The following is a 19,770-nucleotide window of genomic DNA, read 5'->3' on the forward strand; positions in this document are numbered from 1 at the left end:
CTTCATTTCTGCAGCCCAGCAGCAGGAGTTCAAAGCAGAGGTTACCTTTTTATCTTCAACCAGCCGTAGAGCTGAGCTGCTTTGCATACTCAATAGTTGATCTTGACTTGTAGACTAAAAAGATTAATTTGTAGTTTACCGTTGATTGTAAGACTACAATCAAAAAGTGCATTTTAAGTTACTAGTTAAGGCTTCAAATACAGGAGCTGGTGCAACTGTGTGTCTCCTCCATGCTCTTGACATTTCTAGTGCTGGGTTGCCATATACTAACCCAGCGCCAGTGTCCCTGTACCGAAAGTGCAGAGATGTCCCAAAGGTAGTGTTGTAAAAACCTCTGTAGGGACTGCTGTTTATGCTTACCACAGCTCTCAGCTCAAAAACCTGTGTTTAGACTCTGCTTTCTAATGTCCTCTCTGTGGGGAAGTCAACCGAGAGGCAACGTGGAAAACTGCGTCATGGGCTACAGATAGATTCTGCTTGTTTTCCTGGGAAAATAAAGGGTGGTGGGAGCAATCAAGCTGTCAGCTTCAGACTTCATGCAAGTGCCAAACTCAATTAAAGTTTTCAAAATTAAGGTAAAGCAGTGAACAAAGCCTCTTACACAGTGTTGGTTAAAAACAGAGGGATCCTGCTGGTGAAGTAAGTGATAAAATTGGACTGGACATTTCCAGCACATTCTGACAATCAAACCTAAATGGGTATAAAGTCTTTGAATTAAGAACCATCATCAGTGTATTGTTTCATTCAGGAAATCTTATTCTAACAGGCCCTGTCACTGTCTTAGTCCTGCACTTGCTACACTTGGTTACCCAGCTGTTGATGAGATTGCTTAGCTTGTAATGGAAGAACACTGGCTATCAGCCCAGGCTGACTGCTAGATTAGGCAGATGTCTAAGGGTAAGGATGCAAAATGGGGATTGGCCTCTGGGATTGTTACCTAGGTTTTTTGAAAATGCATTTATATTCCCAATAGTAATCCAGCAAATTTCCTCTGGCCTTCATAGAAAAAGCAGTTACTTCTTAGCAGCATGGAAAATAGTTGGATTTTTAATGTAATGTTGGTGCGCCATCTCTAGCAAGTGCTTCTCCCATATTTCTTCAAGTTTTACTTATTTATATAGCCCCTGGTACCATGGTCTGTGAGGACCCCCATTTCTTTAAGGTCACTGGCCTGAGAACAAGCTGGAGCTAGGGAAGACTTGCTGCCACCTCCCTGCAGCAGATGTGGAGTTAACAGAGACCAGCTTGCCAAAGTCTGAGGAGAACATTGAATCTTCTGAACATCACAGCTCCTGCACCAGCTTCCTCATGGTGCCTGGTTCACATAGCAGGCAAGCGAGTGCCTGGCAGTGCTGATGGGTGATGCTGGTCTGCAGACTGATCTGAGCAAGACGATGACTAAAGAATTCTGACCAGAGAATCACAGCAAAATGCCATGTGTAGGCAATTAAGAAATGCTGGGATAACTTTGAGGAATTTGGGGGATTTGGGATGACTGGTTGTACCCTTTGCGCATTGAATGGCATTCAGAGTGTTGTCCTTCACGTCTCTTCGGATTTGTTTGTGTCGTGGTTTAACTTAAGCTCATCCCCTCCTCCACCCCGCAACATCCATGTTAGGAAAAGCAAAGTATGAAACTGTGAACTGCTATTCCATCTGTCAGTTCATAAGGTCACTGGGAAGACAGCCACATTTTTTCTCTTATCTACTGCCATGCCACATACATTTACAATGCTGTCAAAAGTTTGAGTATTTAGTGACCTAGTAGCCTCCCAGTGTCTGTTGAGAGATGCCCTATATTGTCCTCTACTTTGCTGTGTTTCTTTTCTGAAGAGGACTACACCTTCCCCTGCTCTGATATTTAAATAATGCTTACACAGAGTAGTATGTAAAAGAAAACATAGAACTCTGAAAGTCTAGAAGACCTGCCAGATCTACAAGATAGACTGCAGTAGGGATAAATAAAACAGGATGCAGGGTGTTTGGTTTATCTGTCACCATCCAGTATCCTCAGGAACTTGAAACATCCTTTGGGGCCAAATCCACTTGTCCCCTAATTCAGAATGACTAAGTACCACAGATGATCTGTGAGTCATCTTTTGGCTTTGGAATCTGTTTTGTATCTTTCTTCTCTCATTATCTAAATAGCTTGGTAAGAGTTTAGGCCTTTTCTTGATTGTGAGTCAGTGCACAAGCCACTCAGAATAATCCACAGGCACAATAAACCCTGGGATTGCAGTCTGTGCTTCAGTCTAGAGGATGTGATTGTAGTGGTGCATTTCTTCAGCATGATTTTTGAATGAATATTAAAACTTGCATGCAGGATAGCACAAAGGAGTAAACTGCAGGCATGATCTAGTAGGATGACATGTGCTTGCAGGCTGGGTTTAGAAGCCTGAGAGTGCTTCATTCAAAATGCTGATCTGCCACTCGTTTGTGTTGTTACAGCTGGCAAGTCAAACAACCTCTGGGTCATTGTCTCCTCCTATAAAATGCATGTAATGTAGTTTTAACACTTAAGAAAGAAGGCTAAGAGTATCAAAACATTAAAACCAAGAAAGTCTGTAAGTAGCAGATTGGTGTTAGGACTTTAAGACATGAGCACCAATTGAATCATTTCCCAGTGGTTGTTGCATTTATAACTGCTTCCCCTGCACCCAGATTCTCCAAAATCTAATGCCTGGGTGCTTCTGCAAATGCTTTTCCTACAGTGAGGACCTATAGTATCTCCATGTCTGCCTTTTTTTTTGCCTAAAATTGAAGAAACTGATTATTTGTGAGATACCAGAAGTTCTATTAAGTTTATTTGAAAGCAGACAAGTGTTGTTACTAGTCAGAAGCTCTCAGAGAGGTCTTTGCTTAGCTGATATGCCCTGATGTTTTCTTTTCTAGTATTTTATCTGTGTGGCTTGCTGCAGGGTTTCTTTAGTAACATGGAATTTGTTTTGCCAGTACATTTTGTTAGTTTTTCATTTAACATCCTAACTAATGACATCAGTTCCACTGTTGTTTTTTTCAAGTCGTGCTTTGCCAAGAGATGTCATTGAGGCTATGTAGTGTTTTAATCTATGAAAACTTTATACAGCTATAGATAAAGGTAAGAGGCAATAGAGCAGTGAGATCTGAGTACTATCAATTTTGGTCCTATCCATTTCTTGCAGGGTTGTAGAACATAGTGGGTTTTTTTTAATCTGCAAATTCTCATTGTATTTGTATCTCCACCTGCTGGAGGAATAGTTGGTTGTGTGGACTGAAGCACATGGAGAAAACTGGAATTCGAATTTGCAAAGATGCCAACACCCTGAAAGCTGGGAATTGAGGTGCAAAAGCTTACATTTTAGATACCACAAGCAAACAGTTGGTATAATGTTGCCAACTCTTGCAGTCAACTATTGCCAGTATTTTTTCTTTTCCGTCTCGATGGGGATTTAAGCGAGAGCAGAAGAATATCTGCTTTTGTTTAGTGGTTTTAAAAAAAAAAAAGAAGGAAAAAAAAAAAAAGTGAGTGCTTCTGCAGAAGGCTCCGAAACAGACGGGGAAAAAAGTATTTAAATTCTAGGGTTTGGGTTTCTATCTTTAATTCTCATGCCAGTTCTATGATTTTTGTGTCCTGCTGCGTTCCCAGTGCATGCTGAGGGCCAGTGATGCTTTTTGTAGATGCTACTTGATAAATACATATGGGTCTTTCACCAAGTCTTGTTCTTTTTCAGTTTTTAGGGAAGAGTATATATATATATACACACACTTTTATAATTTGTATTATATCCAGCATGCAGAGCCTTTATCTTACTTGCTAAATGTCTGCTATCTGCAAATGGTCTGTAGCTAGCAGGAAAGGAGAATAAGGGACAGGGAGAAGGGTGTGTTTGCAGACAAGGTGCTTAATCATACTATTGCATATAGTGTGGAAGTTGTACCCTGTTTTCTGCCAGGTGATATGTTTGTCTGGGAACAAATATTTTAGCACCTGCTTCCTAGAATACAATCCCATTTCCTCTACCATATTATCCTGTGTTGTGGTTTATTTGCGTTTAAGGAGATACAGGTGAATTCTTTGTGGCTGTTACCAATTACTGCTTTCTCTAGCTCCCTTGGTCTGTAAATTTAAAGAAACAGCACTATCCACAGCAGTAACTAGCAAGCATATTATTCAGTAGCCAGCTAGAAGTTTTGCCTTTCACACAGTGAAGTAGTAATTTCCCCTTAGTTGCACTGAAATGGGGTTTACTGGTTGTCATCCCCTTCCTTGGTATCCCTAGATACTGGCTCCTACACCTGCTTCTGCATAGTTTCCTGGCATTGCTGACTTTTAAAAAGCCATGAATACAGAGAATGTTGTTGTGTTGCCAAGTCTCCTGCAAACTGGTTTCAAGAGGATGCATTCTGCTTGAATGAAAATGGTGTAGTACCTCTGTGGATATGTCAGTTTTCTGGGTTGGGGAGGAGAATCACTTGCTTATGGTTTGCCAAGTTTGTAAGTGAAAATAATAGTTGATAAAATGACTATTTTAACACCGGAAGTTAAAAAAGAAGATCTTCTATTAGTTAGATATCAACAAAACCTGAATGGGAAAAAAAAGAAGTATTCCTACACATTCAGCTATTCTGAATGTGTGACAAGACTGTTGTCTACTGGTGAGGAAGGAAGCTAGAACACCTTTAGCTTTGCGATACTGTGATATTGCCAGTGGAACTAAATCCATCCTTTGTGAGGTTTATGGCAAGCCAGTCATGCTGTGAATTCTGTTTTTTTCCAGAATGAAAAACCTGAAGTGTGCTTTTCGCAGTCCTGCACCTTTAGCTTATTATGACATTACTGTAGTGTTTTATTGATCACATCTATTCTTAATTTCTACATGGCATTTTTGAAAAGAGATCCCTGTGGATTAACATGTCTTTCCTTCTTTTGGTTTAACTGATCAAAGATTACTCACTAACCTTGATTTTTCAATTGATTTGCTAGTTGAACAAAAGGTCTTTGTTTCAGGATGTTGAGGACAGCATACACTTCCCACAGAGCAGGTGAAAGTCCATCTCCTGTTGGCTTATAACAGGATTAAAGAAACTAAACTCCATGTATACTTATGAGAGGTGGCTGATCTCCGAGAATGGTAGAAGCTACCACTCCTTTTATGACACTGACCAAAAATCTGAATTTGAGACAAGCCAGATGCTGAGTAAGTTGCCATTAGTGTTTTATGAAAGTCTCGGTTCTGTTCCTAGAAAAAACTGGTCTCTGCCACAGGATCTGCCACTTCAATGTTATCTGCAGCTTCAGAGGGGCCAGAGGCAGTTGAATTTGTTTACATCCCAGGGCAGCTTGCTTCACCGTACCTGACCTGCATATAGATTGCAAGCAAGTGCATGGGAAAGGTCTGTCCATTTGACATCTATAGAAGCTTCATCTGGAAAGGAGAGTCTGTCATGTAATAGGTATTGTCAGCACCATCTGTTATGCACCTTCCCACGTAGGGGTGTCTTGGATGCTTTGCCCACCTTCTCCCCCACAACCTGTTGATAAGAGAGAAGGTCTTTGGGGCTTTCAGATTAACCTTTCACTATCCATATATTCTATGTTTCCCAAAAGCACTCTGCAGTGAAATCCTGCTTAGGGAACCCCTGATGTTTAGCTTGTGAAAGGAAGACATTTCATTTAACTGTATGTTCTGCCAGAAGGACATAGCTCTGCTCAGAGCAGATCATTGTATGCAGAAGAGGGAGGCTGTGGAGAAGTGGGCTGGCCTTCAAGGCAGATGCTAAAGCACAGAAGCAAGCAGGTAATGCGGTGCTCTGTTGGTTTGAGCTGTACGTAGCGCTTCTGGAGGATTAAAAGTTAGCAGTGTGTTAAGTGTTCAAAGAGGAGGCATCAGCCACCCACACGGTGGTTCTCTTGGATCCCATAATTAAATTTCCACAATTAGTTAGCCAATTTAGTTGGCTACTCATTTACTGAAGAAGTTTTTAATATTGAGGGGGATAGCTCTTTGATATTGCTGAAAAGGGGGGGGGGGTGTAGGGAGAATAAATGCTTTTTCCTTGCCTTTTTCAGCTTATAAGAGTAATCAGAAGCAGACGTGACAGGTATTCAGCAGAGTGTATTTGAGCTAACTTAATTAACTTACTGGATTCATACACATTGGTGTAATTGAACTGTGGCCCTTTGTACTGTTACACTTAGGCATGTTTCCAAAAATGGTAGGAGTTTTAGTGATCAGTAGCTGAAACCATGAAACGAGTATTCACTTCATAATTTTTAACTGGGAGCACAAAACATTTTTCTTTTCAATTACTGCATGCTTCGTAGACTCAAACTTTTTTCTCTGCAGAAGGATGGTTGGCTGGTAGTGTTCAGCCTTCTGACCCTTCTAGAATGGAGGCATGAGCCAGTCGTGCTTTGTCTAATGCATCAATTTATCACAAGCAAGTGCAAGAGTTGTTTTGAATATCGAAGGAAATTGCTCACTATATTTTCTGTAACCCAGTAAAACAGTACTAAGGGGGGGGGGGAGAAATCCAAGATGAAAATTCATAATACTCTAGAAAATTAGATTCTGTTGGTGACACCATTCCTTACGATGTTTAAAACAGAGCTGCTATTTTAGTTGAAGATTTAAAGCTTGCACGCTTCTGATTTCCTCTTAAATACAGTGTATTTTCTTTTCCTTAATAGAATCAATTTAATGTAATGTTATTCTTCATATCTGCTTGAGCTCAGGAAGCATAAGGTTTTGTATTTCAGTAATGAGGAAAAATGTTTCAGGAGATGTATGAGGTGTAGTATAGCAGGGAAAAAAATTGATAAGAGTTTAGTAATCTCTCTTGCTTTCTGAAGCGTTGGCATTGTGTTCAGGCTTACTGTAGAGGCCTGACTTCTAAAAGCTGTATGTTTTCATGAAACCACTTGTCATTGCTGTGGCTCAATGGATGTATTTGTGGGGTTGTTTTCAGTTGGGTTTTGGTGGATTTTTTGTTTTGTTACAAAATCAATAATTAACTGTTGTAAAAGCCAGTTGGGTTGTAGACTGTGTTCTGTACTGAATTGGAAGGGGGGAGAGTTTAGTTTTCCAATAAACAATTCTTCAATTTTGTTTCAATAAGGTTGAACCACTTTCTTTGACTGAGCAACATGCTTTTATTCCAGAATGAAGGGCTTCAGAAATTTTTTCATCAAGAGTTGACTAAATCGACATTCCTGACAAACATTATGATTTCACTAATTCAGCATTTTCCAGTGGAAAACTACTCCATCAGAAATTTAAACCAGATCCAGTAGCTAGGACCACAGACATTTTTAGCTTTTTTCTACTAACTTCACAGGCATTTAAATAAAATTACTCTGCTTCTATATAAGTCCTTATTTTCTTTTGAATTACGAACTGACTTAATGAAAGATGTAATTATTTAGGTGTTGATGCCAGAGCATTCAAGGAAATAAAGCACAAACTCAGGCATAAGGTTTGTAACTCCGACCACGGGCAAGATGAGGAAAAGATTTTTGCATTTATCAGTGTTGGCAAATGGATTTTAATCCTGTTTCAAAATAGATTGAGACTGTGGAGGTTATTTGACCACGTATGCATGTTTTTGAGCAGGCTTAGCTTTAAGCTATAGTCTAAAAGTGTTTGGGACTAAAGTGAATTAAAGTAACAAAAAGCGAGTCAGGACTAAAGGACTGGATGTCAGTATGTATTGGTCTTATCTATATATTTTCTAGGTAATTTTACTGATTAGTGTTTGGGGATTTATTTTTAAAGAATAAGAGATTGATCGTTTACTGTAATGTGGATTCATTTTTTTAAAAATAATGCAAGCAGAAGGGGTGCAGTTGCAGCTTAAATAGTGGAGATTGAGTAAACTAGTTTATTTCTAAAATCCAAATATCAAGAGGAAATATGCTTTTGTGCATTTTTTAAAAGCAAGCCCTTATTGCATCAAATGTAGAGCAACTACCTAAAAGCTCTCTAAGTTTTAGTTTAATGGTCCATATAATGGGAAACATTAAATTTGCTTTAGCATTTATCCCTCTAGTGTTTCTAAACACAGGTTCCAGTTCTGCCAACACTATGGATGTTTAAAGTTTAACAGATGAAGAGTCCCATACGTCTGTCACAGGAAAGTAACAGAACGCTGATTTGAAGGAGTCCTGGGCTAGAAAAGAATTCTTTCCAAATTAAATCGAAAGTACTCATGGATACACCTGTGTATGGAGATCAAGGTGGATTTAGGACTGTTAATGTTTTCCTGTGAAAAAAAAAGTGAAATACAAGAACCACCACAGGGTCTCCTCTGCTCCAGCATCATAACATGCTTACTTGATTTTTAATAGTTCCTGTAACACAGTACCAGCATAGGGAATTTGTCGACTGAGAAGAAGGGAAGAGATGGAAAGAGGAACTTTTTAACGGAATATTTTCTGAGTTAGTGTGGGTTGTGAATACTGATGCCACCTGACAGAAGGACTGGTTTCAGTAAGTGGAGGGGGATTTTATGTGGTGGACGTAATCACTGCATCACTAACAGATGAGTAGCACTGCTGGAATACCACCTGGAATATTTCAGGCAGGAGGAAGCAGCTGAAGAGATTTCTTTGATTCTGAAAGCAGAAGTATTGAAAATGCAAATAATGTTTGTTTGATTGTCTTGCCTCTGATGCAACTGCTAGATGTTTTCCTTTCATTCCATAAAAAGTCGTAAGAAAATCAAGATGACCACTGTTACATACCTTCTTACAGTTTTTTACATTGAAATACTTTTCCGGGAGATGATAAATGTGGCTCTTAGGCTACCACAGCATTAGGCTAAGACCCTTGAAGTACCCCGTCGCCCCCTTCCCTCCCTTCTTGTTTGTAGGTTCTGCAGCATTTGGCAAAGTATCAAAAATCTATGGAAGCCTTTAAAAAAGTACCTTGGGGTTACTACTGCTAGTATCCAGTAAGGCTGAAGGTAGCATAAGCAACACTATTTCCCGGCAGTGGTTTTGTAGCTTATTCTGAAGCACAGACTACTGTTGACACATTCAGTTCTTTCCTTCTGTCTTTCAGAGCTCAGTATATTGCCTGCACCTTGCTGCTTATTCCTGCCCATTTTCACCCTGCCTTTTGACTTAGCGTCTTGCTACCTCACACCTACCAGTTCTGTGCAATCCATTATTTTACCTTCTGTACTTTAAGAAGCCTTGCAAATAAGCAGCTAAATTAATCTTTCTTTGCAGCTCTCCTCTTTCTAGTAATTCCTCTTACTACCTATTAATGAATCCTCAGTGCATCCTTCTCTGTATTTATTGCTGTGTATCTTCTTTTGTTTGTTTTGCTTATCTGATATTTAAATTATAACAAGGTAAGGACTTTGCCCTCTTGCTTTGTGTAAGTACACAGTGTGCTCAAAATGTTTAATAATGTGTCTTGCATTAAAATGTATGAGCTCAAACTGTCTAGAGATATCGATACTAAGAATCTTACTAAGTCTAAGAGGATAAATGGAGGAGACCCTTGTATTTAGTCCACTGTTAGTTTTGTTTGTGCATCTGTATCATGCCTGTTGCACTGGAATAGAATTTTCAGGGGTGTTTCTTTGTCATAGAATATATCAAAATAATGATTGGAAAGAGTTACATTTTCTCTGGAAACTTTTGACAGCTGTTTCCTGGCCCTAATTGAAGGGGTTTTTTGTATTCTTTGTATTGTGCACTATAGCCTATGATAAGTGGAGGTAAGTCATATTTAGACTATCTGAAGTTTGTAGGAATATTTTTCCCATTGCCATATTGAAGAGTGTCTCTCACTGACTTACCCCTCCCTTTCTGGTCTAATTTGAAGGAAGTGAGTAAAGGAGAAGTTAACCTTTGTTTCTGTGTATCCTTGCAGACTTCACCATCTAGAGATGCCTCCTTTCCATATAAAACTCAGTTACCGTGTATGGTGCCAGCCTCCGCTTTGACCAGTAGTGAGTACAGCTCAGAATCTAAAATACTGGATTATGTGCAAGAGCTGGACTCTTCCTTTCATCCAGTCTTATCATTCCCTTCAGGTAAGTAACACCATGACTCTTAACAGTGGTTTTGCTTGTGAGAGCTGTAGTGTTTATGGACTATTCTTTTGAGTGATTTTTAGAACTCAGTTCTCTTACAGAGAACCTCACACTGGCATACGTGAGTTTAAACTAAATGAAAATCTTGACTTCATCCTGACATTTGAAAAACACACCTTCTAGGTTTCCCATACCAGTAATGTGATTACAACCAAGAAAGATTGGTCAGGGAAAAGGTACTTTTTGCGCATTTCACGGTGTGTCTAATTGAGTTAGTGTTAGTCCTTTAGATGGTGCTTTTGCCAACACACTACCATATCTTGGTTGTGTTGTTTTCATAAGCAACTTTCAGTTCAGGCCCTTTGGACTAGGTCCATAAAGCTTTATTTAGGTTTTCTAATTGTTTTTGTGATAGTCAGCTTTTTTGGTGATCTTTGAAGTTTATGGTTTCTGTCATCTGATTCTTTAATCTTTTTGAACCATAATGCAGATGTTGTTGCTTGTGACGCAGCCTTGAAACTAGTGCAGTGTGACTTGACAGCACTTGGGGCTTCAAAATAGCATATTAAATGCTGTTATCAGCAGAAGGGATTCATACTGTTGGATTGGGGGGGGGGCTTATTTTAGGAGAAACCTGTTTCTAGGTAGTTGCTGACCAGTACAGGAATTCTGCTTTTTTGAGAGGGCTTCTTTGCCACAAAATAATCCTGAAGGTGAGGCTGGAACTTTCATGGAACTGTTTGAGTCTTTAATCAAACCCACTGTCTTCTCAGAATGACAGTGTAAACACTGCAGCCTGGTATTTGAAGCCAGGGATTAAAGTAAGTCTTGGGTTTGGAGAACTTGTCACTGGCCAGTAGAGAAGACCCAAGTGTGGACATGGAATCCTAAGGAGGTCTCAACTCTTGCAGGTTTACCAGGGTTTACATCCCATGTATGGGGTAAAGAGGAGATTATTTTGAGGAGCATATAGGGGAAACAGAACACTCACTCCAAGAGTGCAACAGCAGACATCCCAGTCAGCAGGACTCTGTTGTGGAGAGGAGAGAAAAACACCTCTTAAATCTTTCTTCTTTACACATGCTCTCCATCACTTACCCTGTAACTCTGACAGCCCAGCTGGACAGGAACCAGGGCGTTAGAAGTCTCTTCAAGGATAGTCTTATAAGGCTTGCCCCTTGCGTTCATTCTTACCTTACTCTTAAGGGAGACTGGGAAGTTTAACAAGAATATTGACATTTTCTTTTCTCGAAAAAAGATTAATCATCATTAAAAAAACTGAAAGGCTTTGGATTGCATTGTGACTACTCTTGGTCACTTTGCCAGGATGGAGGAGGAAAAATGTTACTTTGGCTTCATTCCTATACCAAGAACATCTTTCTTTTGAGGAATATTTGTTCTCTTTTCAAGGAGCCTTGCTAATAGTAGTTGTGACAGCAAAAAAGTGCTAGACCTACTATGTCCTGCTCACATGCAGTCCTTGTTTTTGTGGGAGGCTAGATTCATGCTTTGCTCTGTGCTTTGTGTACTTTGCTCGCTCTACCTCCTCATGAAGACTGCTAGTCTATTGGCCAATTTCATGTTTTCTTTGCAACTTTCTTAGTTATCCCTTTAAATACTGCTTGTGGTGTGCCCACATCTTTTATCACCCTCTTCTGAATAAAAAAAGTTTCTCAGCAGAGTAAAAGAAAAGGGTTTTGTTGTAATTTCCTCTGTCTGTTAAAATGGTATTTGTTCCATTTTGAAACTCTGGGAGTTTGATTTTTTTAGTATGCGAGGAGGGATTCAAGTTCAAGATTCATATGATGTTCTCTCTTGTACATTGTTTTTTACTTTCAAAGTACTTACTCTCTTGTTTTTTACTTTCAAAGGAGAATCATAATTTGCAGACAACCTAGTAAATACAGTGTAGTGGGACTGGCTCACTAGTGTACTCACTTCTGGAAGCATAATTGTCCTTACAGTTCTAAGTCTTGCCTTCAGAGTTTCCAAATTACCAGGGGTCTTGACCAAAAATAAATATGTCAGTGGTTGCAGCATCCCTTTAATGTAAAAGCATCTCTTTCAACTTGCACCTCGATAACTGGAACATTGTATCTGAGAAGTTTGGGTTTCTGGTATTTCTGCACCTAGGCTGTGCATAAACTGGAACAAACACTCCTGCCCCTTTTGAATAAGATACAGGAGCACATAATAAAAAATTTCTGAGACATCCAGGTGGTTCCCCAGGAAAAAAAAACCAAAACAAACAAACCAGGAGAAATGTTTTGTTTATTTCTTTACTTAAATGTTGTGACTAATAAACCTTTCAGGCCTTCTTTATGTTTTACTCAGAAGTAGAATAGGAAACACAGCAAAAACCTTGGGGTCTTGTGACAAAATATCTAGTTAGATCCATATCAAATTGAAATAAATTGTTCTTTTTAGTTAGCAAAATATGTTGAAAGTTTCTGTCCTGGCAAGTCCTGAAGGCACAGGAGGCTAAGGTTGTATGTAAATAAAAGTAGTTTAATGCCCACCCTTTGGCCCTGCCCTTGGTCCTCTTCTCATTCTGAACATACTTGTCAAGCCTGCATCTTACATTGACATATTTCTTTCTTATGTTGGAATATTTCTTTCTACTTACTTTCTCTTCTTTCTTGTAATTTTGTTTCTGGAAAGGCTTTTCAGTTAGAGACCTATTTTTCTTAAGCCTTCCTGCCTTACAACAGTGGGTAAATTCCTTACCACTTGAGATGTTTTGCAGACTAATTCCAAGTTAGAACTCCCTCAGGAAATGAATTGCATTGCTCTGCTGTAGCCTTTGCCAGAGAGAGAAAGAAGGAATGTACCTTGAAATTACCTCTATGCTCCCAGCAGTAACAATTTCCAAAAACATTAATTACTTGTACCCAAAAGGCTGAATTGAAGCCTTTTCAGATTACAGGAAAAGTGCACTGTGTGCTCTCTGCCATGCTGGCTTTTGTGCAGGAGTTAGTCAAGAGGGGAAGACCCCAGTCTTATCTTCACTTGGTAGCCTCCAGAGCTTGTTTTCATGAACAATAATTCTGGAGTAATTGCAGGTACGGATGTAGTTTATTCCAGAGTAAGACACCTTGCTCTCTCTTACTTAGACTTTGAACACCAAAAAAAGTGCTGTTAATTTACTAAGTGTGTGTGCATCTGCATTGGGATTTGTTCAGGAGCATTCCTTAGGTTTGAGTCCTACCTTGATCTGAGTTGTCTTGTCAGCCCTTAGAAGCTCTGGAGAGAGCTGGAACCACTTAAGCATACTGCCTTGGTCAGCATGTATGGCAGTGTAGCTTCACACCTAAACATGGATTTGCTTTTACCATGGCATAACTCTTACTTCCCATTAATAGAAAGACAGGTACCTTGAGTTCTTACCTCCAGGCAATTAGTGGAGATTATCTTGTGTAGTACTTAGATAACTGATAGGAAAGACTACAGGTCTTTGCCTATAGTGGAGGATAGCACTCGTCTTGCAGAGAATTACCTTGCCTCAAATTTTCTTTTTTACTCATGCAAAAATCACTTCTTTGAAAGGTTTGGCTGGGCTTTTTTGGGATATAGTAGTCGAGTTTTCCTTTGGCCTCACCAGTTTCAGGACGTGTTTTCCTATATTGTCTTCAGCTTGACCCTGTGAAGACACTGCTGCCCTATAGACAAGTGATTGGTACTTGCAGGAGCTACTGAGCACTGCTGTTCATCATGAGTTGAAGGACTCAAGGCGGCAATATTGCTCATAGATTATGTTACGTAGTGTTGTGTAAATCGATTCCTAGACCTTTAGTGATGATACATAATTCATTGGCTCATAGGTTGCCATCTTTCTGATACAGACCCCATTCCATTTGGATTTTTTTTTTTGTTAGAGATTCCTCTTCACATATACTTTGAAACATTATTAAGGAAGGATGACATCAAAGGAGAACCTGTTGATACCTCATCTTTGGGAGTGGAGTTTAAAGTATCTCCAGACAATGGTATGTAAAGCAAAATATTTTAATACTTGCATGACCATTTTTCATTTATTTGCCAGTACTTTCTGCCCTGAAAAGGTTCAATTTATAAACTTACCACAAAGCAGGCTATCAGAGAAGGTAACTGGCTAAGGCTTTAGGTGGAAGAGGAATCTCTTCCCAGACCACAGTGTCAGGTTCTCCTTTGTTGCACTGAAATGATCCCATCAGAACCGTAGGAGGGCACCAATACATGTGGGGGGAGTTTGGACCATGGGTTCTCTGCAGGCACAGGTGCCTGGCTGCAGTACTGCTTACTGTTTGGATTCCTATCAGGAGTCTGTTTTTTTCCATTATAAATAGTTCAGTAGTTGAGATTGGCTGTAGATTGCACCAATGGACAATTAAGTTTTCAACTTGATACATGCTTTTTCTGTTGTAGACTATAATCAACATAATGTTTCTGTCAAACAATGGAGCAGTGACTGTTTATCTAATTCGAAATCTCAGTCAGTGTCAGGAACATCTGACCAGCTGTCAGAAGGAAGAAAGAAAAGACATCTAAGTGAGACAGCAGTAGGTAAGAGCAAAATGGTATTGCTTAAGACAGCACTACTACTTCTAAAATATGTACTGTATAAATGAGTTTGTTATCACTGGGCTTTGAGAATTAATTTTGTCTTCAAAAAGGATATTGTTATGCAACTTTACAGGAGTGAAGAAATGGACTTGGGACACCATGAAAATCATTTGCTATTTTCAAGCATAGTAATCCTTCTCTTTCTTCTTGAGTGTATATTACAAAAGGAGACAAGCTTCTGTATTTTATTTTTGGAATACTCTTAAAGGAAACTGCTTAGCAGTCCAACTGTGTTTTTCTAATACTGGGTGTCATTTTTAATATGAAGGGGTTTTTTTATAGTAGTCAGTGAAACAGACTGAATTGCAAAGTTATCTGTCAAATCGTGTGCCCAACCAAACATTTACTATTCCTGGCATCTTTGGTCAGCTATGTTTCATTTGTTGTGTACTGTCATTTGTGGTTCTGGTTTCCTTCCAGACTGTTAACAGGACTTGTGGGTAGCCAGTGCTTATAATTAGTGTTTTCACGCTTGTTATCTTTACGTTTTAAGGCATTGAATCTCTACTTCAGCACCTGGTAAATTAATAGAAAGTGCCCCGAAAGTTCTGTAGAATAATGTGATAATTTAGGGACAAAAAATTCAGCATACCATTGTAAAGATAAATAGCATCTTACCTGTCCAGCCTATTAGAATGTAAAACCTAACAGATTCTGTTGCAGACTCATTTATGTGAACTTTCAGAAAACTTTTGGCAAAATTCCTCACAAGGCATTTGAAGAAAATAAATCACTGAGAAAAAGGACAAACTATATTAGTTTAAAATTTCTCCTGAGAGAGAATTAAAAGATATAAATGATCAGTTAACATTGTGGAAAAATGCACTTCTGGTGCATATCCAGGTAAAACTGCTAGTGTAATCTTGCAGTAGAGATGGAGATATGGGAATTACTGCAGAGGTGATTTAACCAAAAATTATGATCTATTAAAAAAAAAAACCCCAAACCCACAAAAAACCACCAAACAGACAAAAAACCAATCCACCCCTCCATCTCCCCCCCCCCCCCCCCAAAAAAAAAAAACAACCCTATTGATTAGAAAGTTACAGGAGAGAGTAAAAGGATTTTTTGGACACACTGAAAACTCTCTGATTTAGATGAGGGGTTTTTTCTCTGCATCATTCCCCTTGTACATTACAGTCCTCCCCTTTGCTCTACAGCCTTCTCTTACGCTCTGTGTCTGTCTCTGCACGGGGGTGCTGTGCCTTGTCCCCTGTCGCCATCAGTAGTCCTTTTTTCCATGCTACCCGCTCCCCTAACCAGTCGCTGGTCCCCAAAAGGCGGATGCTGAGACAGTGTTTCTTGCAACCACATTGTTTCCCTAAGCGTACTGTCATGCACACCGAGATCAACAGTTGGAGTTGCTTGGGAGCACTAGTAAGAGAGAAAACTTCTTGCTATAAACCTTTTGAAGTTACAATTAGTCTTCTGCCAATAGTATTTAGTTCTTTGAGTTAACGGAACAAAAAAGCAATCTTTTATCACAAGGATCATAGTTTCCCCAATGCCAGAAAACCACTATGTGATGTATTCATGAGTAGCAGCAGAAGTTCTAGCTTATTAGTGCTACGGGTGTAGTACTACATATTTATACCTAATTTGGGCGCTGTCTAGGAGAAGTCATCCATGGGGAAGGTCAGCCTGATGAACAAGGCCAAAAATAAAAGCTGTGTGCCAGGGAGTTGCAGAGCTGCGTGGGAGATGAGAGTTCATGTCTTCGACCCAGCCTGTGCAATACAGTCTTTAGGATCAGTCTTACCTCTTTTTCCATGTTGGAATACACTGATTCTTTTTATTAGTTGGTATATTAAATCTGAGTTCTCTTTTGTTATTGGAAAATAAGGTAGAAGGAAAGCAGAACACAGGTGGTTAAATTCTGAATCCCCCTAAATGCTGCTTATACTGGGGCTGAATAAGAGTAAACAAGAATTACGATTTGTCTGGAGCAGTGGACTACTACTAGAAGAAACCACACATGGAGGTCTAGAAACTAATTTTGTTACCCTTGCTGCCGGTTTTGTTTTATCATTTAGGAAGGAAGAAACCATCAGTGAGGGCTCGGTGAACTGGTATGTGAGTGAGACACACCCCAGCTAGGGAAGCGCTGTTAGGGAACACTGGGGAGCGTTCCTCTAAGTCTGATTGCATTTGCTGTGTGTGTAGTCCATGGCAGCTCCTGAAAAAAGAAGCAGCGTTTGCCCATATGAACCTGGTTCCACAAGAAGAAAGGCATTGTAGAAGGAGAGGGATGATTTTTCTGAACAACAGTGACAGGATGAGTAGCAAGTGGCTAGATGGCTTTTTTTTAGTATTCAGTAAATGGTAAGTGGTTAGCTGTGGGCTTCTAGAAATGACTTTACTATTACTGTATGGAGAAATATCTTTAGTCTAATAGACAACAGTCGGTATGCATTTTTCTCATTTTTTGTGACAGGCGAACGTAACGGTAGGTTTGAGACATTCTCCTTTCAACATGCAGAACCAGAATCCCATAGCAGTTTTGCTGCCATGACCAATGTCAATGCGATGTCTAGGCCCACTCACAGCACTTCATCCCAGGTAAACCAAAAATGTATCACTGTCTTAACTGAAATATCAACAGAGAGTTGTGCAAATTAATAATCCAAAAACACATGCCTTTTACATCTAATTTAGTGTTAAATTACAGTACAGAGCATTTTTACAGTGAATTAAGTGGATTACATTAAGTAATTTGTTCCAGATTGAGTATGTGGTGTTCCTAAAACAGATACTTGCTTGTAAAAGAATTTTGCAGATCATATAACTGGAGTGTAAATTTAGTTTATTGGCATTGGGCCTTTCATTTTGGGTTTTTTTTTTCCAAGTTGCATTAAAAATACTGTGATTTATGTTCCGAATTTTACACAAGGGCTCTTACGACTCTTTTTTCTTGGTGCAGCTACATAAAATGGCCTCATGGTGCAAATACAGTTACAGAATTTGTTAACTCTCAGGTTCACTATTTAAAACCTTTTGTGCAGAACTACAGGCAAAGTCTCAGGTATATAAATTTGCTGAGGAGCAGCAGAGCTCTGGTTCAGTGAAGTCCCTGCAGAAACACACTTTGTTTTATTGGAATTCATTGAGAATTTCATAATACTATTTAGATTTCAGTCCCATGGTTCTGCTGAGCCTAGTGGTATACTGGTGCTCTGTAAGTCGTCATGATTCAATCTGGTGATGACTCCTGGAGAACTGAGTTTAAATCTATGTCCCCCATGCAGTTTTGACAATGCACAGTCCTCCTTTTTTCCCTTGCTTGAGCAGACCATCGTCAAAGAACACCTAAATGAGTGTTTTAGAATAGCCTGCTTCCATTGACGTTTGGCTAAAAATTGAGATCTTGTAATATGGAATGTATCATGATTTAAAACTAAACTTTCTCCTGTAATTGAGGAACTTAAGGTTTTGACCCATGTAGATTCCATGCACTAGTGGGCAGAGAACACCACCAGGAATCCTACTGTGATCACGGCAAAGAAATTCAGTTTCTGTCTTTTGCATGTCTTTCAGAAAACCACTTCCCTTGTAGGCTGTTCTTCACTGCTAAATGTAGCTTCATTCTTTTGGAATTCTTAATTGTATCACGCTGAAGAACCACTTGGGTTATGCATTAGTAGATATATTATAGAAGGTCGTCTTTGTAGACTGAACATTATGGAGAAGGCAGCATTAACTTCAAAGTTCTTATAAGTATTCACAATTAATTGTAACTGAAATCAAGGAAGGGAGACTCCCACTGATTTCAGTAAGCGTTATGCCAGCAAGAAGTAAATCTCAGAGATGAGATAGTTTTAAGATTTGTTGAGATTCCATCGGGGAGAGGGAGTCAGAAGTCATTAAACAACTAGAAAATGTGTTCAAGTTACAGACTTTCTTCTCGTGCAGTTTTAAAGTTTCTTAGCTAACATGTAGTTCCTATGATTTGAGCTGATGAATTTCCTCTTGTATTGATTATATTATACAGCATAACTCCAGGAGGAGGTTGAGAAGTGAGAGCTCCTATGATATAGACAACATTGTTATTCCAATGTCGCTGGTGGCACCATCGAAGTTGGAGAAACTACAGTACAAAGAAATCCTTACCCCAAGGTTTGTTCGTGACCTCCTTAGTTGCAAAGAAGATACCGAAATGAACATGAGAACGTTAACTAAGAATATTATTAACATGTAGTTAGATAATTTTATGTTAAGATGATCTTTTCGTGTGCTTAGGGTTTTTTCTGTGCACTTCAATTTGTGTTACTGGACTGGTGGGAAGACTGGACAGCTGATAGCACAAGGGAAATAGTGTGATACACACAGGGAGGTGGTAGATGCACAGACTGGCTAAAAATAGAAGTGGGTTTATATCATCTTAATTGTAGTGATATTCAGGGCCTTAAATGTGCCGTAAGGCTGACATGCTCTGAATGGGTTGTTTAGAGGTTGCTGTCTTTTTTTGTAGGTTATGGTTCATAAGAAAATAGTTAACTATTTTCAGTGAATTAAACAGAAATGGTTTTAGTATATATTTTTAAAATTTATCCATTCTGATACAGTAGAATAAGCTTAATTTTTTCCATACAGTGTAAACCTATAATCCATGATTCTAGAGACATCTCTTTTTTTAGAAGAAGAACGTCTTTAGATTGCTAAAACAGGGTAACTGATCTCCTGTGCTGTAATTCAGTGGCTTACTAGCAAATTGCCTGAAACGGCCAAATGCAATTGTTCCATATTTTAAATCTCTAATTTGTATTTGCTTTTATATTGTCTTTAAAGCTAAAAATATTAATAAGACTCTGTTGGATAGCTTAAAGACTGTGTTAGGAAAAGGAAAGGTTAGATACTGGGTTGGGAAAGGAAAATCTAAATTTTGGGCACCTGTTATCAGTACCTTAAATTTGAAATTATTTTATCTGAAAGAAATTTTGAAGCACACGCAGCGTTGAAGAAGGAGTAACTACCAATGTAGTGTAGAAACAGAAGAGTTGTCTCTACTGCTGAAATAATGAAACAGCATTTAGGTAAATTAATTTGACTTTTCTTGTCTCATTTCTAGCTGGAGAGTTGTTGAATTTCAACCTTTAGAAAGATCTCATACAGATGAAGAAGAGGTAGGCTGTATTTTAATTAAAC

General features: G+C 39.0%; 1 protein-coding gene across 11 annotated transcripts in view; it reads left to right on the forward strand.

Moving 5' to 3' along the window:
- Window positions 1-19,770, forward strand: part of KANSL1L (KAT8 regulatory NSL complex subunit 1 like) — a 66,596-nt gene that overhangs the window by 37,021 nt on the left and 9,805 nt on the right. For 10 of the 11 annotated variants that reach the window (XR_008236101.1, XM_052793398.1, XM_052793394.1 and 7 more), the window contains 6 exons: window positions 9,864-10,026; window positions 13,902-14,012; window positions 14,431-14,568; window positions 17,063-17,187; window positions 18,617-18,741; window positions 19,694-19,748. Coding sequence is in view for 10 of the 11 variants with exons in the window: in XM_052793398.1 (XP_052649358.1) it covers window positions 9,864-10,026; window positions 13,902-14,012; window positions 14,431-14,568; window positions 17,063-17,187; window positions 18,617-18,741; window positions 19,694-19,748 (717 nt within the window). In the remaining variant the exon portion in view is untranslated. The remainder of the gene's footprint in view (window positions 1-9,863; window positions 10,027-13,901; window positions 14,013-14,430; window positions 14,569-17,062; window positions 17,188-18,616; window positions 18,742-19,693; window positions 19,749-19,770) is intronic. The other variant, XM_052793401.1, reaches the window with a different exon arrangement.

Source organism: Harpia harpyja, chromosome 7, assembly GCF_026419915.1.
Source record: "Harpia harpyja isolate bHarHar1 chromosome 7, bHarHar1 primary haplotype, whole genome shotgun sequence".
NCBI lineage: Eukaryota > Metazoa > Chordata > Aves > Accipitriformes > Accipitridae > Harpia > Harpia harpyja.